Source organism: Otolemur garnettii, unplaced genomic scaffold, assembly GCF_000181295.1.
Source record: "Otolemur garnettii isolate 467f Iridium unplaced genomic scaffold, OtoGar3 scaffold00001, whole genome shotgun sequence".
NCBI lineage: Eukaryota > Metazoa > Chordata > Mammalia > Primates > Galagidae > Otolemur > Otolemur garnettii.
Genome location: NW_003852396.1, coordinates 7,146,725 through 7,165,901, shown reverse-complemented (window position 1 = coordinate 7,165,901; position 19,177 = coordinate 7,146,725). Strand labels below are relative to the sequence as shown.

The 19,177-nt window shown below is 38.8% G+C and overlaps 1 protein-coding gene across 9 annotated transcripts in view; it reads right to left on the bottom strand.

The window, feature by feature from the left end:
* YAP1 (Yes associated protein 1) overlaps positions 1-19,177 on the bottom strand; it is a 130,864-nt gene that overhangs the window by 17,238 nt on the left and 94,449 nt on the right. For 3 of the 9 annotated variants that reach the window (XM_023511342.1, XM_003780792.3, XM_003780794.3), the window contains 2 exons: positions 5,620-5,801; positions 2,606-2,653 (listed from right to left, as the gene is read on the bottom strand). In XM_023511342.1, coding sequence (XP_023367110.1) covers positions 2,606-2,653; positions 5,620-5,801 — 230 coding nt within the window. Of the gene's footprint in view, positions 1-2,605; positions 2,654-5,607; positions 5,802-19,177 lie in introns of all 9 variants that reach the window. The other 6 variants (XM_023511332.1, XM_012803363.2, XM_012803384.2 and 3 more) reach the window with 2 other exon arrangements.

Here is a 19,177-nt window from a genome sequence, read left to right as displayed (position 1 = left end):
CTGTGGTCCCAGCTACTTGGGAGGCTGAGGCAGGAGACTTGCTTGAGCCCAGGAGTTGGAGGTTGCTGTGAGCTGTGAAGCCACAGCACTCTACCCAGGGGGACAGCTGGAGGCTCCTGTCTCAAAAACAAACAAACAAACAAAAAGAAATATAAAAACTGTGATCAAAATGAAATTAAAATTTTAAGCTCTAAGAACAGATTTTTCCAAAATTCTACTAATTAACTATGAGGATACATGAATGCCTTTAAAATTTGCTTAATTTTATAAAATTTTGCATTTATTTATTTATTGCAGTTTTGGCCGGGGCTGGGCTTGAACTCGCCACCCCTGGTACATGGGGCAGGTACCCTACTCCTTGAGCCACAGGCACCACCCCAAATTTTGCATTTTAATACCACTGCAGAGTCACATCTCTGAGGAATTTTTCATTCACCGCTCCTAGCCTGACAGTCACATGACCACTGACTCCTACTGTAAACACAGACATCATTTGTTAACACTACTGGAAGTACCTGAATGAAGTTCAGTATCTTCCCACATCCCACAGCATACGAGGTATCTGATTACAAAATAATCACACTGATTTTACTATTGCTTGTTAACTCGGGTAAACTAACATATGTTAGAAAAGTGGGCAAACAGACAACCCTGAACTAGGTATGTAAGTACCAAGTTATGCCTGGTCTTTGAGACCGAAATGCCCTTTCGGGCTTTCTTGATTATCCTGATAAAACCATCTTCAGTTAAGATACGACTCTTCTTTGAAATTTTCCCTTACATTTTCCTTAAGGTCACCTAGAAAATAACAGGATGAAAAAAACACACACAAATGTTTTCTTTATACAAATACCACTAGATTATTTCTATCTGAGTTACTCCAAATTTAACCCTGTACTGGAATTTCATACATTTCCTGATAATTTTTGTAACTATACTAGATAAATATGTTGACAACTAAAACGTATGTAACAAATCTAGTCTGTAACTTTAGTACCTTACAATTTTTATTACTAATAAGCCTCACCTTTTCTAAAGCTTTCCTGGATGATAATTTTAATAACAGCAACTATTTAGTCTTTGACTGTAAAACAAACACCTAGAAGCAGATGATTTATTTACCAGATACAAAGTTTAAGATTCGAGTAGAAAAAAATGGGGGGGGGGGAGACAATTTCAACACCCACTTTTGGTATGGAAGACTTTTTTTGCAGTTTTTGGCCAGGGCTGGGTTTGAACCTGCCACCTCTGGCATATGGGGCCGGTGCCCACTCCTTTGAGCGATGGCGCTGCCCAGCATGGAAGACTTTTTACTTGAATCCAAATCTCTTAATTTTTGCTCCTGTGTTAAGTTTCTACTTCATTTATCATGAATAAAAGCCTTCTTTCATAAACACTTCAGAGAAAAGGAAAAGAAACAATGTCTTCACTTTCCAGACCCAATGCTATGGTCCTCTTCACAGTCAAAAGCAGTATCAGTGCCCTTCATGCTAACTGTCTCTATGTTCTGCTTTCGTGAAGGTGACTTGTTATAAGTTATCCCTTACGTGGTCTTTTGACTAAATGGAGACATTTATGAGAAACATTTAAAAAAAAACAAAAAAACTGGTGTTTCCCCTCTCAGACAGTTGAAAGCCTCTACAAGGACTGCACCTGCTTTATCAGCATGGCCTCCACTGCACAGGGAGAAGCGCCCACAGTGATGGGCTTTGCCAACTCCCCTTTACAGCAGGCTCTAAATCAATGGACTGACTCAGGCTAGCATAGAATGAGCTACACAGAACATGAGGTGTTTTATTATTGCTTCTGCCCAAGAGAAATGATGCCCAAATATGAAATGATCCTCTGACTGCTAAATTTCTTCTAATCTTGTAGACCCTAAACACACAGAATTGCTTTGGTTTCAAGAATGAGGTTCTTCCTGTGAGTCAGATAAATGCCTGAGTTAGAAGGAAAAACGGCCACAATCTTCCCATCTAGTTAAGATGCTCTCACAGCCACTGCATCTTGATACACCTCACTGAGGTGTATCAGACAGAAATGTTGATAAAAGTCAATAAGGAAACTTGAAACACTGTCCAGGCAGATCTTTTCTCTTCTGATAACTCTGATATTCTTCTCTAAGAATGTCTATTAGAATTTTTCTTTTCCTCAAGTATTAGGATTCATATTAAGATTTCCTAAACTAGCCTACCCAAGTAAATAATTTGTGCTACCTTTGTTACTGTTCAGTTTATTAATTCCTTTAAATCTCTATAAATACTATTTTAAGCTATTCAAGTAATAATTCGGCACACCCAGAGGCTGATAGGATGTACAAGTGAGACATAACACATTTTAAAAATGGAGTAAGACAGACCTCCACAGAATCAAAATAAATACTAGAAACTTTCTGGGAGGAGTGGGGAAAGAGTAGATATGTAGACTTTCTGGTAATTGCAATGTTAACTTAAGTATTTCAATAGAAAGATGACTTAAGATAGCTCAAAGTTGTATTACGGGCTAATCTCTGGTGAGCACAGGCCCCTGGAATGTAAGTTTCTCTCTTTCCTAATTAAATATCCCTTTTTTTTTTCCAATGCTAAAACATCAGATAAGAGCCTACCTGACATTTTGGAGAATTTGCTGTGCTGGGATTGATATTCCGCATTGCCTAAGAGTAAAAAATAAGATGGGATAAAAATTACTGTAAGCTCTATGGTTTGGCTATGCAGGCTGACTTATAAATTGCATCCAGACACATCACCATGGCACAGAATTCCCAAGCTACCCAAGAAGCAGCAGACTAAGACAGGAGCCGATGGAGTCACCACATCACAAAACTGAAGCCTCAGAATCTATAAGAGCATTAAGGACAGGACAGCAAGATTTTAGATCTCAGGACTGAGATAAAATTTGATAATGGTCAGGTAGGTTCTTTGCTTCTGAGTTTTAGATAAAGCAGGCAAAATATACCTGATGTTTCAGTGGTAAGAGAAACTGTCAATGGAAATTCATAAGAAGCCCAAAGACTTAAGACATACTGAATTTATACTGATTGCTAAAAAACAAAAACAAAAAACCCCTAAAAAATAGACTATCAATGTAAGAATAGAGCAGGTCTACAACACAGTATGTAGAAGAGAAGAAATGCAGACGTTACCTTTAAAGGAAGAAAAGCTATTCTTTCCAGGACCCATCACCCAGAGTGAGAGTAAGATTGAGAAAAATTCTTTGGAAGGAAGAGTTTTATAAGTAGCAGCATTTTACCCACAACCCCACCCCCACATACAACAAAATGATGAACAGCTCCATTTCCAGATTTAAAAAGTTAAAACAGTATGACTTTGACATTAGCAATAAAAGAATGTTTTCTTACTAAAGTTTCTTGATTTTCATAGTCTTCATTCATATGTAAAACTGAGACTTGCATTTATTCAGATCAACTAATATTCAGTAATAACAAAATGAAAACAGGGTATGCTAAACAGACTTTGCTTTCTTCTAATAGTCATGTCATTATAGTCTTGATGGTTCTACTTTGTTCCAACAACAGTTTTACCTACATGAAAAGTATTTCTTCCTTTATAGAAATTGGTTAGAAAGGCATTTAGAGGTGTTTAAACTGTGATAATATATTTCCCCTCTGCATTTTCTTTATAGCAGGCAAAAAACATTTCTTTCAAGACCACTTTGTGGGAACCAAAGGGAAAGATTCCCCTTTGTCTCTAAAGATTTGCTGAAAATAAACCGAAAATAGGCAGATTAATAGGAGAAAAAGGCCTATGAATTTATTTAATGTGCGTAAGCACAGAGGAATCACATAAGAATGATTACCCAGGAACCAAATGAGGTCCAGACACTTATAAACCCATCTTCATAAGGGAAATGGAGATGGAGGAAATGGGGTTAGGGTGAAGGACAGTGAATGATTTGTAGGGGGAATGAATGGATCCAATGCTCAGGCAACAGTTAGTAAATATTTCTGTGGAAACTGAATGGGATCTGAGAACATGCAATACTCTGGGCAAAGTTCATCTGAGCTCTAGGCGTGATGTTTCGTTTTCAGTCTCTTCCTCTGTGGTAAGTTTCAATATTCTCTGATCGATGAAATTTCAGGGAAGGGATGGAAGATGATTGTGTTGCTTTTTGGTGGGTCTGATTTCCAGGTAGATAAAGGAATCTGGAGAACAGCCTCACCCCTTGCTTTGGGAGAGACTTGCAGGATGTTCCTTTAGTTCAGTACGTAAAGGGCACCGTATTCTGAGTCCTAGCAACTTCCTGATATTGTACGCTGGCAATACTATCTTACTCCTCCTATTGGGCTTACCTTTGACATCAAATATACTAGAATTATACTGACATATTATTATGGACAGAGAACAGTTTAAAGGTGAATCTATCTAGGAGATAGATTCTGTGTCTTAATTTAAATTCTCAAGTACTAGTTCCTGAAATCCTGAATAAGAAGAGTTCACAGATAGCAGTATTGAGTTCATGTTATTTTCTCTGACACTCAAAGAGATACTTTTAAAATATAGTCTTTTTTAAAAAACCACATCTTTAAATCCCTACATCCTGGTATCAGTAGTGTAAGGATTTCTAAATGTTTACATTTATGCTATGATTTAGGTAGAAAAAGACTCTAGTATGTATGTATGTGTGTGTGTGTGTGTATATATATATACACACACATAAAATGTTTGTTAATACACGTACATCTCTAGGAAAAAAAAACAAAAAAAACCAAGAAACTCCTAGTTACTTACATCCAGAGCACAAGGGAAACAGGAAGACTTTATTCCCGGCACACCTGCACCTTTTGTGCTTTATCACTACTGTGCCATGTTTTATGATCCACTCAAACATCTTTATATGGACAGTTTTAAATATCTGTAACTGCTTAACGTAAGATCACATCCCTTACACCTGAACTTATTTAACCACTTTGAAACAAGATAGAGTAAAAATTAATTTTGAGATGAGGAATTACCTATTCTTATGGAACATAAAGACCAACAGTACTTCCTGAAAGCAAACTGATGGAAATGGTGACATGGGCTTCAGAGCTCCCTGTTAGGTCCCACCTTTCTCAACATGAAAACCTCCATAGCAGGGAATTTTAAGGCACACTGGCATCTCTAAACTTGCAGAAGAAAACTTTTATTAGGTTTTAAATAAAAACTCTTAGATTCAATAGTACTGAAATATATTTGTCATTTGAAGAATGTTACACTGGTGTAACCCATACACAAAAGTACTGGCTGAAAGTAAAGGGCGCTTTTCCTCAACTCATGTCCTAGTGTCTCTCCCTTAGTGAAATCCTCAGAAACACAGTAACCTACAACTCCACGTACATGTGAGGAGGAATCCCTGCTTCCTTCAATTTTTGCTCAACCACATGACCACGGCCAAAATAGTGCTTTCTGGTACAGGTGTCTAAGTTAGATACATGTGGTCAAAGGCCAGTCGAGAAACTAAGACAAGGGCCGGGCTGGACAGAATACTTCTATGTCACTCTAGTTTTACAGATAATCTTTCTGGTACTAATAAACGCTAAAATAAAATTTTCCCACCTTTATGCAGGAAAGAAAACAAACCCCCAAAAGTGGAAGGTCGGTCTCTAACCTGGGGCCTCACCTGCCGGAGCAGCTCTTGTTGCTTCAGCCGCAGTCGCTCTTTCTCCATCTGCAGCTGCTGCAGCCGCATCTGCTGCTGCTGGTTGGAGTTGCTTCCGCCCATGACGCCTCCCTGCGGGCTCTGGGGAGCCAGGGGAGGTGGCTGTTTAACTGGAGCACTCTGACTGATTCTCTGGTTCATGGCTGAAAGGAAAAAATGAAACAATAGATCTGTCCTACAAAACTAGTAAGGAAGAGAAATTGATGATTTAGTTATTCTACGCTATTGAGGATATTCAGTGTAGCTTTTCTGGTAGTAAGGTTGGAAGTATCATAATGGCCACCTTCACTTGTTGTCGTCACCATCATTGTTAGAGGATGCAAGGCAGATTCTAATACGCGGTGATGTGGAACAGTTTCTAAAACGTTAAATTAAAAGCAAAGTGTAGAACAGGAAGTGTAAAAAAAAAAAGAGAGAGAGAGAGAAACGGGTTAGATATTGCCTATCCAAAGGATATGAACTGAAGAATAGTTAAAGCAAATAATATCGATTGGCTCTGGAGACAGGAGACTGGGTCACTGAACTGGAGAGACATATTTATAACTTCCCAAGTTTAAATGATACAAGTAGATTACTTTAAAAAATTCATAAATTTAGTTAAAAATCCATTCCCCAAAGCAACACAGTAAAACCTATCAAAAAAAAAAAAAAAACCAAAACCAATGCTTAATAAAGTAATCAAAATGATCTGATGTATTCAAGTTTATGGATGACAGAGATTTGTCTCATTTAATACCACTGTACCCCAGCATAAAGCACAAGTAGTATGAATTTGTTTGTTTGTTTCAGCTGAATCTGTCACAGCATTCAGTGGCTAGAAACAGACTGGATTTTTACACTAGTGAATTTCTGTCACTGATACGACATTGATTAAAATGTGGATTAACCTTTAGAGCCAATGGAAGTTTTACACGAAAATGTCAATAAAAATGACATATTTTTACATTTCAGACACATATCCAACTGTTCAACTGAAATTTTGGAGACATTTTCTACTAATCTTCAATATACACTGACCAAAGAAAATCCTAGGCCAAGGAAGAAATAACAGTCTTATGCAACCTCTTCCAGAGTATAACAGAGGAATACTCTCCCACCGTCACCAAGCAACTTAACCACGATACCTTACAAGGATATTACCATAAGGAAAACTGAAGACCAATCTCCCTCATAGACTTCACTACACAAGTTCTAACACAGGCCGAAGGCCCTTGTAGCTCACTGGCCTCCCTGTCACACAGCAAACTGCTTGTGCTGATTTTTTATGTCCTGCTGCTAGAACAAAACAGCTGCTTAGTAAATGTCTCTTCTTGGAAACTCCTTGAGCAAACCTCATGAGGCCTTCCCAGAGCCCTTCAAGAATCTTTTTCCCTCAGGGAATTGCCTAGGAACTTTTCCACCTGTCTACTGGCATTTCTTATCTTGTTCTAATTTTCTGCTTACACATTGATATACTCTCCTTCACTAAGTGCCACAGGGGTGGGGGCGGTATTCTATTCACTTTTACGTTCTCAGTGCCCAGCAGAGCCATCTGGCACAAAGTATGCACTGGAAAAAAGCACCTAAGCATTTCCACATTAGTACCTGGTATTCATTGAAGCAGAAAATTAACTAAGATAGTATAGAAATTCTAATTTCCCTTTAGACTGGCCAACTCTTTTTTATTTTTTTCTTGTATCTATCTCTATGTTGCCCAGGCTGGCCTCCAACTCCTGGGTTTAAGTGATCCTCCTATCTCAGCCTCCTGAGGCCCGTAGCTGTGACTACAAGAGCACACCACCGTGCCTTAGCTCAAGACTGCCCACATCTTCTATGAGGGCAGCATAACACTGACACAGAACTCAGATATTTTAAAAGAAAGGAAAATTACATACCAGCTTCTCTCAGAATGCCTAAGTTCAACTCAATCTTCTGAGCCACTGGTTAACATAAGGTGATGGCACTATTGACTTATTTCTATTTTTCTTTCCTAATTTTCCTAATTTTCTTTCCTAATTTTTGTGTTATTTCATTTTCTAATTTTTGAGTTGAACTTAACTAGTTTAAATCTTTTGTGGAGAATTTATGTCAATTTTACCTATATGTCCTACTTTAACTGAATGCTATACATTTTGTAGTATAATTCATGATTATTCCATTCCAAATATTAAAATTTCTATTGTGAGTTACATTTAACTCTGAGCTGTTTAGGAATATAGTTTTATGCTTCCTGGCCAGGTGCGGTGGTTCGCATCTGTTATCCCAGCACTTTGGAAAGTCAAGGTGGAAAGATCACTTTGAGGCTTGGTGTTTGAGACCAGCCTGGACAACACAGCAGGTCTCTACAAAAAATAAAAAGTTAGTCAGGTGTGATGGTATGCATCTCTTAAGTCCTAATTATTCCAGAGGCTGACATGGGAGGATCCCTTCAGTCCAGGAGTTTTGAGACTACAGTGAACTATGATCACATCCATGTACTCCAGCCTCGGTGACAAAGAAAGACTCTATCTCCTTAAAGAAAAAAAGACCCAAAGCAACAAAACTCTTACGTTGCAGTAGGCCAGGGCCAAGTCAGCTGTATGCCTGGCTTTTATCACTAAGCATATTTATGTATTTCCTTCCATATTCTTTCAGTTCTTATAATCCCAAGGAGCTGAACGTGGCAGCCCTCAAGCAGCATTCTTAATGCTTTGTGTGGTTTTATTTTCGGACCAATGAAGTTTTTAAAAAACGTTATTACTATAGTTGTGTCTTTTCGGTTATCTTGTTTTAATATTTTGTCTGGAAGAACAGAGAAAGGATGTCAAAACATGTTACACTGCTCAATCTTGTTCAAAGCCTTGTTTATCTTTTACATGGCAAAAATAAAATCATACTGACTCATGAAGATTTAGGAAATATCTTTATAAAGAATAAATGGCTCAAAGGTTCATTCATGTGATTTATGGGGAATGGATGGGGGAAAAAGCCAACAATGAGTCATCAACCAGTGCTAAGATTTTCCAGGCACCAACAACCACATTTAATAAAATTGCTGTAGTTGTCACCAACATATAAGTGACAAGTGCCATATTATAAGAAAAAGGACTTTGGAGTCAAAAATGGATTAGAATTGGACATGCCAATTTAGTAATTGGTGCAATCCTTATTTTCCCCAACTGTACCTGGGGATACTAACATCTCCTTTTGGAGTCATTATGAGGACTAAGTATTCTATTATGTCCCATAACATTCCTGACTATCTTCTCTAGAGCTGTTCTTTCTAAACCTTAAGACAGTGGTTCTTAACCTTCCTAATGCCATGACCCTTTAATACAGTTCTTCATGTTGTGGTGACCCCCAACCATAAAATTATTTTCATTGCTACTTCATAACTGTAATTTTGCTACTGTTGGGAATCATGACATAAATATCTGTTATGCAGGATGTATTTAGGTGACCCCTGTGAAAGGGTCATTAGACCCCCAAAGGGCTTGCAACCCACAGGTTGAGAACCGCTGCCTTACGCCCATGCCTTGGTGCTCCCCACGCCTTCCTGGCCGTCCTATACCTTGTCACCCATTACAGACACATATGCTCCACCTCTTCCCATTTAACATATCATATATTGTTTTCCAGTATTCCTATAATTCATGAAGGAATTCATGTATCTTTCCTATTAAGATCTAAATGAGAAAGATAGGTGGTGTAGATTGAGCTAAGGTGATCCTTCCTTTCTGATAAAACATGTTCCTGGAATTTCAACAGAACATTCAACTTATTTCTGCACAGAGATGTTTCACTGTGCTATGATGTCAAGTCATTTGACAGCGTGAGTTAAACGTGAATTGGGAGACTAACTGAGATCCATCATGTGTAAGTGTAGTGAACACGCCATAAATTGAGGCCTGTAACAAATAGCTACTGGGGAAAAAATACTGTTAGTTCCAAGCAATTAAAAAAAAAAATTTGACAATATTCTATAGGTAAACTGAAGAGTACTGGAATTATAAAACATGATAAAGCTACACACTGTCAAATAGTTCATCTATTAAGAAACATTACAAAAAGCTTTTGAGCTTTCCACATTAGATTATGACATTTAAGGAATTATTTATAAAGTAATAATAAGGTAATATACATTCCTGGTGAAAGCAAATTAGACAAGAACAAAATTGCAGGAAAATAAAGAGATAACTAACTATCCTTTGCTTCTCACTGTTTCCCAGAATTAAGATACCATAAGAAGTAATCATTAATGACAACAGCCATGGTTGATGGCAAATCTAAGCTTATTTAACTATTCAAAAGCTAGAAGAGGAAAAATCAGTTAAGATATCAAAAGAATGGAAGAAGAATCATTAGTCCACATAATTAAGTACAAATGGGAAAAATTAGTTAAGATAATAAAAAACTGAAGAAAGAACCAGTCCAAAGAATGAAGCACAAACGTGCACAAAATATGTGCCAGACTATTATGTACCAGAAATAGTCTGGTGACTGCAAGTGTGCACTTTTGGCTGTGTTTACCTAAATGTTGTTACCTATGGATACAAACAGTACTACAAGGTTTCCATATAAAGAGCTCACTTAAATGACTATTCAAACAACCTTGTTTATTATCTACTGAAGCTGTAATCTACTCCTCTTCAGAGCATCCTATTCTTTACCTTCTGAGTATCTTAAGCATTTCAACAAAGCACAGAGCAATTCACCCACATGGGGTGCAGCAGAGACCTCACAAGCAGGCAAGAAACAAAACAGCCTTTGTTTCCTGGGAAAGGGGGCAGGGCAGCTACAAAAGAAAGAACAGCATTACCAACTTCTTCCCCAGGGTGATATACTACTGAAACCCCAACGTTTCCAGTTTCCACAACATTTCTAAAATGTAAAGAGAGGGGAAAAAAAGCAAAACTAAAACCCTACAAAATGTCAGAATTAAAAAAATTATAATGTTATATTTTTATGTGTAGAGTCTGTGCTTCTTGGACTATGAAATACAACTGTTTTTTAAGTTTTACTTAACAAATCAGTCCTGACAGCTTTATGGTATAAAACTAAGCATTCAGCAATTACTGAAAACTAAGACTTTCTCTACAAGAAAAGAAAGGGGGTCATCAACCATAGATCTCTTCCTTGGTTTCACTCTAAACATGTAAATTTCTAAACTTTAGACAATTTTTAGATTTACATAATTTGTAACCTCAAAACCTTAAAATATTACCAATTATTACAGATCTGTTAGTCACAAAATTTGGGATAATAAATTCAATTCTAGTAGTAAGTATACATTTAAAATTAGAAACCATTTTCAAACTATTAAAACACTAATCTGTATCAAATCTCCCACAAATGCACTTCTTTATTTTATTATTTTATCAAACGTCAGACGTTGCCTATTTACGTATTATTATAGCATAACTTTGTTCATAGTATTTACAATCAAAATTTGTTTTTTCTCATACCTAAATGTGTACTACCGTGTTTCCCCAAAAATAAGACCTACCCTAAAAAATAAGCCCTAGCAGGATTTCCATGCATTTGTTAAATATAAACCCTACCCCATAATAAGACCTAGTGATTGGCGTGGCTGTATCTGCATTTCAGTGCGGAGCGCTAAGGAAGACTGGATTACCTTTCATCTGCCACAGCTCCTTTCTCCGAGCCATTGGCACTTGCGCAGGGGCGTGTGTGGTAATTGCCGCGCAGGCATCCTATTGCGCATGTGCGAACGGCTAGGGGAAAGGAGTTCACGTATCACTAGAGCCAGCCCCACCAACAAGGTCAGCTCCCCCTGTCAGGTTCCAGAAGAAGATGACTTAACTGTGTTTGAATAAATATAGACTGTTGTATTATACTTAATAAAATAAGACATCCCCTGAAAATAAGCCCTAGTGTGTCTTCTTCAGAAAAAATAAATCTAAGACAGTGTCTTATTTTCGGGGAAACATGGTAAAGACTATAAATAGTAGACATGTTAAGAAATCTGTGCACTATTTTACAACAGTAAAAACAAAACATAGAACACTCACTGCCAGCTCAAAGTGTTTACTTACATGAGCTCAGGGACCAAATCATCTATAAAAAGTTGCTATAAATCAGCATAATAATTTATCTACTTAAATAACTTTTTTTTTTTTTTGAGACAGAGTTTCACTTTGTTGCCCTCAGTAGAGTGCTCTAGCGTCACAACTCACGGCAACCTCAAACCGTTGAGCTTAAGCAATTCTCTTGCCTCAGCCTCCCACGTAGCTGGGACTACAGGCACCCACCATTTGGGCTTTTTTTTTTCTTTTTAAGAGATCGGGTCTTGAACCCGTGAGCTCAGGCAATCCACAGGTCTCAGCCTCCCCAAGTGCTGGAATTACAGGCACAAGCCACCATGCCTAGTCCTTAAACAACATTTTAATAGTTTTGCAGTGAAAATGACTGCTTGATTTCAAAGGAATAGTTGGCTGTGACAGAAAGAGTAAGAGGCCAGAGTCTAACCCTAACAATGTACCTTTTTATATCAATATGTAAAAGATGTTTCCCAACTAAGCTGTGTACCTAAATGTCATTCCTAGGAATAATTTTTTTACTGAGATAATTCACATACCATAAAATTCACCCTTATAACATGTACAGATTTAGTGGCTTTTATATACTCCTAGAACTGCTATCACCACCTATACAGCTATCACCACCATCCATTTTCAGAACATTTTCATCACTTCAAAAAGAAATCCCCATTATTCATTAGCAATATACTCCTGACTGCTCCAACCCCTAGGCCTGGCAACCACCAACTTACTTTCTGTCTCTGTGCGTCTGCCTATTCTGAATATTTCACACAAATGGAATCAAATAGTATGTGGATTTTCGTGATTAGCTTCATTCATTTAACATAGTGTTTTCAGTATTTGCTCATGTTGTAGTATGTATAAATTTCACAGTCCTTTTTATTGCTAAGTAATACTGTTACATGAATACACCACATTTTCTTAGTCTACTTATCAACTGATGGACAGTCGGGTTATTTTCACTTTTCGACTGTTGTGACTAGTGCTATGAACATTCATGTACAGTTTTTCTGTGGACACAAGTTCTCAATTCTTTTGCGTATATACCCAGGAATGGAATTGCCAAGCCATCTGTGAATCTTATCGATAACTTTTTGAGGACCTGGCAAACTATTTGCCAAAGTGGCTGCATCATTTTTTGAGCATGAAGGTTCCAGTTACTCTACATTCTGGTTAGCACTTGTTAGTAAAGAGAGTTGTGATTGCATTTTCCTAATGACCCACACAGTGGGAACAGTTCACCTACTCTAAGATCCTGCTTCAGGTCTTTTCACAAGTAAAATATATCTCTTCCATCAAAGCACCCAGTCTCCCAAAACTGGATTAAAGCATTCACATCTTAACTATAAAAATATTGATAACTATTAATATTTAGATCAATCTAGTTTATTCCTCCTCCAACCACAGATCAAAAGACTACCACATAAATTCATTGTAATGGTTATTTTTCAAACAATACAATTGTGAATGGAACTAAAAGAAAAATACCCAACTAAACATTTTCTCTTCATCACCTCATTAAGCAGTTTGGGGCGGGACATAAGGGTTGCTAAATGAGGTGAGCCAGAAAAGGGAAAAACTGTTTTAACCAGCTTTCAGCTCTGTCCCCAGAGTGAAACCAAGCTTTTTTCTCCTACTATGAAAATAAAATTTAAAGTTTAGTTTGGAGAGAAAGTTCAGGTAATGAAACTACTGCTCTTTAAGAGAAGAAAAATTACATTTTAAAATATACCTGCCACAATGAATTCATGTTAATGAGTAAACAGGTACATTAATAACAGCTTTCTTTATAATTCCATGTATTTATCACCATTAATGCTCTTTCACCGCAGGAATTTATAATTCAGAAGAGATCTATACCTTAGAGTTTTTACCTTAAGTACAAAAACTGGTCCCTTCATGCAGTCGGCAGTTTGACTGGCTTTCATCTTTCAGGGTCCCTCTTCCCAAAAGGCTTCCTTGTTCACCAAGGTACAAGTCAGTCCATCTCCCCCCCAACCTTTTTGAGACTGGTTCTCACTCTGTCACCCTGGCTACAGTACAAGTGGCATCATCATAGCTCACTGCAACCACAAACTCCTAGGCTCAAGCAATCCTTCCATCTCTGCCTCCCAGAGTGCTAAGATTTACCGGCATAAGCCACCACAGCCTGGCCCCCATTTCCTTTCATAGTACCTTGCTTATTTATTATGTTTTATTGTACTTAACACATTTTGTAATGATTATTTACTTGTTTAGTAGCTTGTCCCAACCCCATGGTGGCTAGTCTCAAACTCCTGAGCACAGTGCCTGGCAGGTAATTGGCACACAAACGTGTGTTGAATGAATAAATCCTAAGATAGTTTCTCTCCCTGGTTATTAGATGCTATTAGCAATACTTGGGAGAATCTCCCAGTGGAGGCAAGCCCAGAATTAGTTCTAAGGACCTCAGTGACGAGGGCAGCAGAACAAAATGAGTTCAAAACAGATCAAAAAATCTGAACCATTTTCTTTTTTCTTTTTTTTTTTGAGACAGAGCCTCAAGCTGTCCCCCTGGGTAGAGTGCCGTGGCATTACAGCTCACAGCAACCTCCAACTCCTGGGCTCAAGTGAGTCTCCTGCCTCCGCCTCCCAAGTAGCTGGGACCACAGGCGCCCGCCACAACACCCAGCTATTTTTTGGTTGCAGCCGTCATTGTTGTTTGGCGGGTCCGGGCTGGGGATTTGAACCCGCCACCTTAGGTGTATGTGGCTGGCGCCTTAGCCGGTTGAGCTATAGGCGCCGAGCCACCATTTTCCTTCTAATTTATTTTAACTTAAATCTGACTTTTCTAAATATGCTCCTTAAAAACTAAGTAAGGTTTTTTTGGTGTGTGTTTGATATTAGGAGTTTTAATAACACAAATAAGCCATTATTAGTTTAAAATTATGATTTGGTGAGTTTGGTGGTCTTAAAAGGGTTTTTCCTAACATTTCAGATTAATATGAGGGAACAAATGATTAGGTTACACTGTCTGCATTTCTAAAGTAAAGTTCAAGTTGTAGCTGAACCCTTCATCTAGGGGTGTGCTGTGTACCCTTACACTGTACAAATTCGATGAAAGCTGACCAATCACCCTCTCTCCTCCCTTTCCCCCCATTTTTCCTGGGTTTTTTTTTTTTTTTGAGACAGACTATCCCTATGTCACTTTAGGAGAGTGTAGTGACTCAAAGCAACCTTGAACTCCTGGGCTCAAGTGATCCTCCTGCTTCTGCCTCCTAAGTAGCTGGGACCACAGGTGTGCACCACTAAGCCTGGTTGATTTTTTACTTTTGTAGAGATGGGCTCTTGCTCATGGTCAGGCTAGTTTCAAACTCCTGAACTCAAACAATCTTGCCACCTCAGCCTTCCAGAGTGCTAGGATTACTACGGGCATGAGCCACCCCACCTGCCCACAAAAAGTTTTTAAAATCCTGTGTGAATCATGTCCTCATTATATAAACAAACCAAAAACATTTCTTCATCATATGATCAAGTAGAAATAACATATGAAGTCTGACAATTAAGTTAGTGAGCTTGCTGCCATGTACTTACGATGGCAGCACTAGACAAACAACTCGGTACAGTCTGTAACTTTGGTGTTTCAGTGTCTCACAGCTGTGTTCATTCACACCAACCTGTGCCGGTGTCTTGCTGAGTGGTGTTCATTATTGTGTGTTTTTGTGCCACTGGGGGAATACTGGGGCTTGCAAGGAACAAACATTGTATTTCTTGTTGAACATGGCAAGAGTGGAAATGAATCAGGGCCATGTTAGACTAAGTTTATGGGGATATTGCCATGAAGAAAATGGCTGTGTAAAAATGGACTAAACATTTTTCTGGGTGGCGCCTGTACCTCAGGCGGGAAAGGCACCGGGCACATACACCTAGGGTGGCAGGTCTGAACCTGGCCCGGGTCTGCTAGGCAACAATGACAGATGCCGGGTGTTGCGGTGGGTGCCTGTGGTCCCAGCTACTTGGGAGGCTGAGGCAAGAGAATCACTTAAGCCCAGCATTTTGAGGTAGCAGTGAGCTGCAATGCCACGGCAGTATGCCCAGGGCGAGAGCTTGAGACTGTCTCAAAACAACAAGAACAAAACATTTTTCTGAGGGAAGAGAAAGCGTCACTGATGAATAGAGGTCAGGGTGGCCAGTAATAACCAGAACTAATGGTTATTAACTGATGAAAACACTGCAAAGATTCATTGAACTATACATCAAAATCACCAGGATGGTGAGAAGCACAGCTGACCCAGCGAGCATCCACAGAGAAACAGGAAAATCTTAATTGAAAATCTTGGCATGAGAAAGGTGTGTGCAAAAATGGTCCTGAAGGAGCTTACCCATGAACAAAAAGCAAAGTAGAGTTAAAGTTTGTTTGCCAAGCCCTTTTAGAAAGGCAAGACCATGTTCTGGGCCATGTTATCACTGCACCATGTGACGAAATAAAGGTGTCCAACATGATCTTGAAACAGTCGTCAAAGTGCACAAGGAAGCCAGCCATTCTCCACGGCCAGAAAGTTCCTCAGTCCAAATCAAGAGTGAGTCAAAATGATGTTGCTAACCTTTCTCATTATTAGAGGGACTGTTCATTATGAACCTGTACCATCTAGACAGTTAACTAAGTTTACTATTTGGAGGTGCTGAAAAGACTGTGTGTGAAAAGGACGAAAACGACCTGAATCTTTCACCAAAGACTCATGGCTTCTGCATCACGAACACGTGCCTACCAGCTCATACAGCACCGTCTGGGAGGGAACTTCAGCCAGTGAACAATTATTAGAACATCCTCCGTACTCACCCGATACAGAACCCCAATGTCTTTTTTCTTTACCTGAAGATAAAGGAATTATTGGAAGGAAGACATTTTGATGATGTTTAGGACATCAAGGGTAATATGACTACCAATCTGTTAGCCATTCCAGAAAAAAGAGCTCCAAAATTTTCTAGCATGAGTTCACGAACTTAATTGTAAGATCTCTATCAATTTAACCTCATTAACCATGTCTACTCACCCTTGATGAGTAAAAGATTAAGTACCTACCATAATTAACAAACTATTTTCATACTATCCTACTTTCCCCTCCTGGCTTATCAAAATACTAATTTTTAAATAAAAAGTAAACATTTCAAAAATAAAAAACTAAATTAAAAAATAGACATAGTTAATCTGAGCACTCTGGGAGGCTGATGCAGGTGGACTGCCTGAGCTCTCAGGTTGGAGACCAGCCTGAGCCAGTGCAAGATCTCATCTCTGAAAATAGCTGGGCATTGTGACGGGTACCTGTAGTCCCAGCTAGTTGGGAGGCTGAGGCAAGAAAATCACTTGAGCCCAAGAGTTTGAGGTTGTTGTGAGCTCTGATGCCACAGCACTGTACCAAGGGCAACAAAGTGAGACTCTGTCCCAAAAAAAACAAAAATAAAAACATACACAGTTCAGATATACTATACAAAGGAACACAATTACCAGAGTTTACTTTAGAATGTCCTATGAATTTAACATAAATCCTTAAAAATGAATAAAACCATAGAGATCAAGAATTGACTAATTGTGGTATTCATTCTATAATCTTACGTGTTAAAATACTCATTTTACCCACATCACAAAGTCTTCAAACTGTAAATGCTGGTGCCAATTTGGAAAGAAAGGAGCACTTTTACACTGCTGGTGGGACTGCAAACTAATAACAGCCCCTTTGGAAAGAAGTATGAAGAATACTCAAAGAACTAAAAATTGACCTTCCATTTGATCCCATAATCCCATTAACTAGGCATTTACCCAGAAGAAAAAAAAAATCATTTCATCATAAGGACATTTGCACTAGATTGTTTACTGCAGGTCAATTTACAATTGCCGAGATGTGAAAACAACCTAAATGTCAATTAACACAGGAATGGATTAATAAAGTGATATATGGGCTCAGTGCCTGTAGCTCAAGGCACCGAGGTGGCAGGTTCGAATCCAGCCCGAGCCTGCCAAGCAACAATGATGGCTGCAACCAAAAAATAGCCAGGCGTTGTGGCGGGCACCTGTGGTCCCAGCTACTTGGAAGGCAGAGGCAGGAGACTCACTTGAGCCCAGGCATTGGAGGTTGCTGTGAGTTGCAATGCCACAGCACTCTACCCAGGGGGACAGCTTGAGGCTCTGTCTCAATAAATAAATAGATAGATGGATAGATAGATAGATATATGGATACCATGGAATACTATTCAGCCATAAGAAAAGATAGAGACTTTATATCTTTTGTATTAGCCTAGATGGAGTTCAAACATATTCTTCTTAGTAAAGTATCACAAGAATGGAAAAGCAAATATCCAATGTACTCCATACAGTAGTATGAAGCCGGTAGATGAGCTAATACACACCCAAGGAAGAGAAAACCTCAATGTGATTCAAGGTGAGTGGAGGTGGAAGAAGGGAAGGAGGAGGGAGGGGGATGGGTGTGCTCCCACTGGGCACAATGTGAGGGTATACGGCACACCTCCTGGGTGTGGGATACCACTATAACAGGGACCACCGAACAAATGCAAACATTGTAACCTAATTGTTTATACCTTGCATTAATCTAAATTTAAAGAAAAATAATAAAACATTCATTTCAGCAAATCCCTGTTTTAAAGTTAAAATGTAGCTGAGGGAGACAGTAACAGTCTCTAACAGTATGTATTAAACCAGGTTTTGCTAAAAAGCCTAACTATGCTTTGTATCTGCTTACATTAGAATTCCTAGCATGGGCTTGGTGTCTGTGGCTCAAGCGGCTAAGGCACCAGCTATATACACCTAAGATGGCAGGTTTGAATCCAGCCCGGGCCCGCCAAACAACAATGACGGCTGCAACCAAAAAACAGCCAGGGTTGTGGCGGGCGCCTGTGGTCCCAGCTACTTGGGAGCGGAGGCAGGAGACTCACTTGAGCCCAGGAGTTGGAGGTTGCTGTGAGCTGTGATGCCACAGCACTCTACCCAGGGGGACAGCTTGAGGCTCTGTCTCAAAAAAGAATTCCTAGCATGTCAGATTATTAGGCATTCTAAATTTTAAAAATATGCTTCTACAATGCACCATCTTTAAGACAGGAAAGTTGAATCCTGCTAATATGCATGTTTAATCTCCTTTATGCTTCCATGAGTTTTAGAGTATAAAACTTAAATATTCCTCCCTCCATCAGATTTGTTTACCTGGGCATACTCACCATGTGATAAAGCTTATATTTAGATTAAAGGCCGAAATATTTCTCTGTTTCCTCTTCAAAAGTAATTCCCAACTGTGACCAGAGGACCCAAAGTTAAACATAAATGGTGGATAAAGAGTTTGAAAGTATCTCTGAAGCCTCAGAACACTCCTACCAGAAAGGATATTAAGTAGTAATCTGAAGCAAGTATGCAAAGCAATTAAGGAAAAAGTTGAAATCTAGCATCTTGTATTTGGTTAATTAAAGACTAGAAACAGTCTCAAGATACTAATGTAACTCAGTCACATTTTACAGATGTATCAAATTATGTCAAG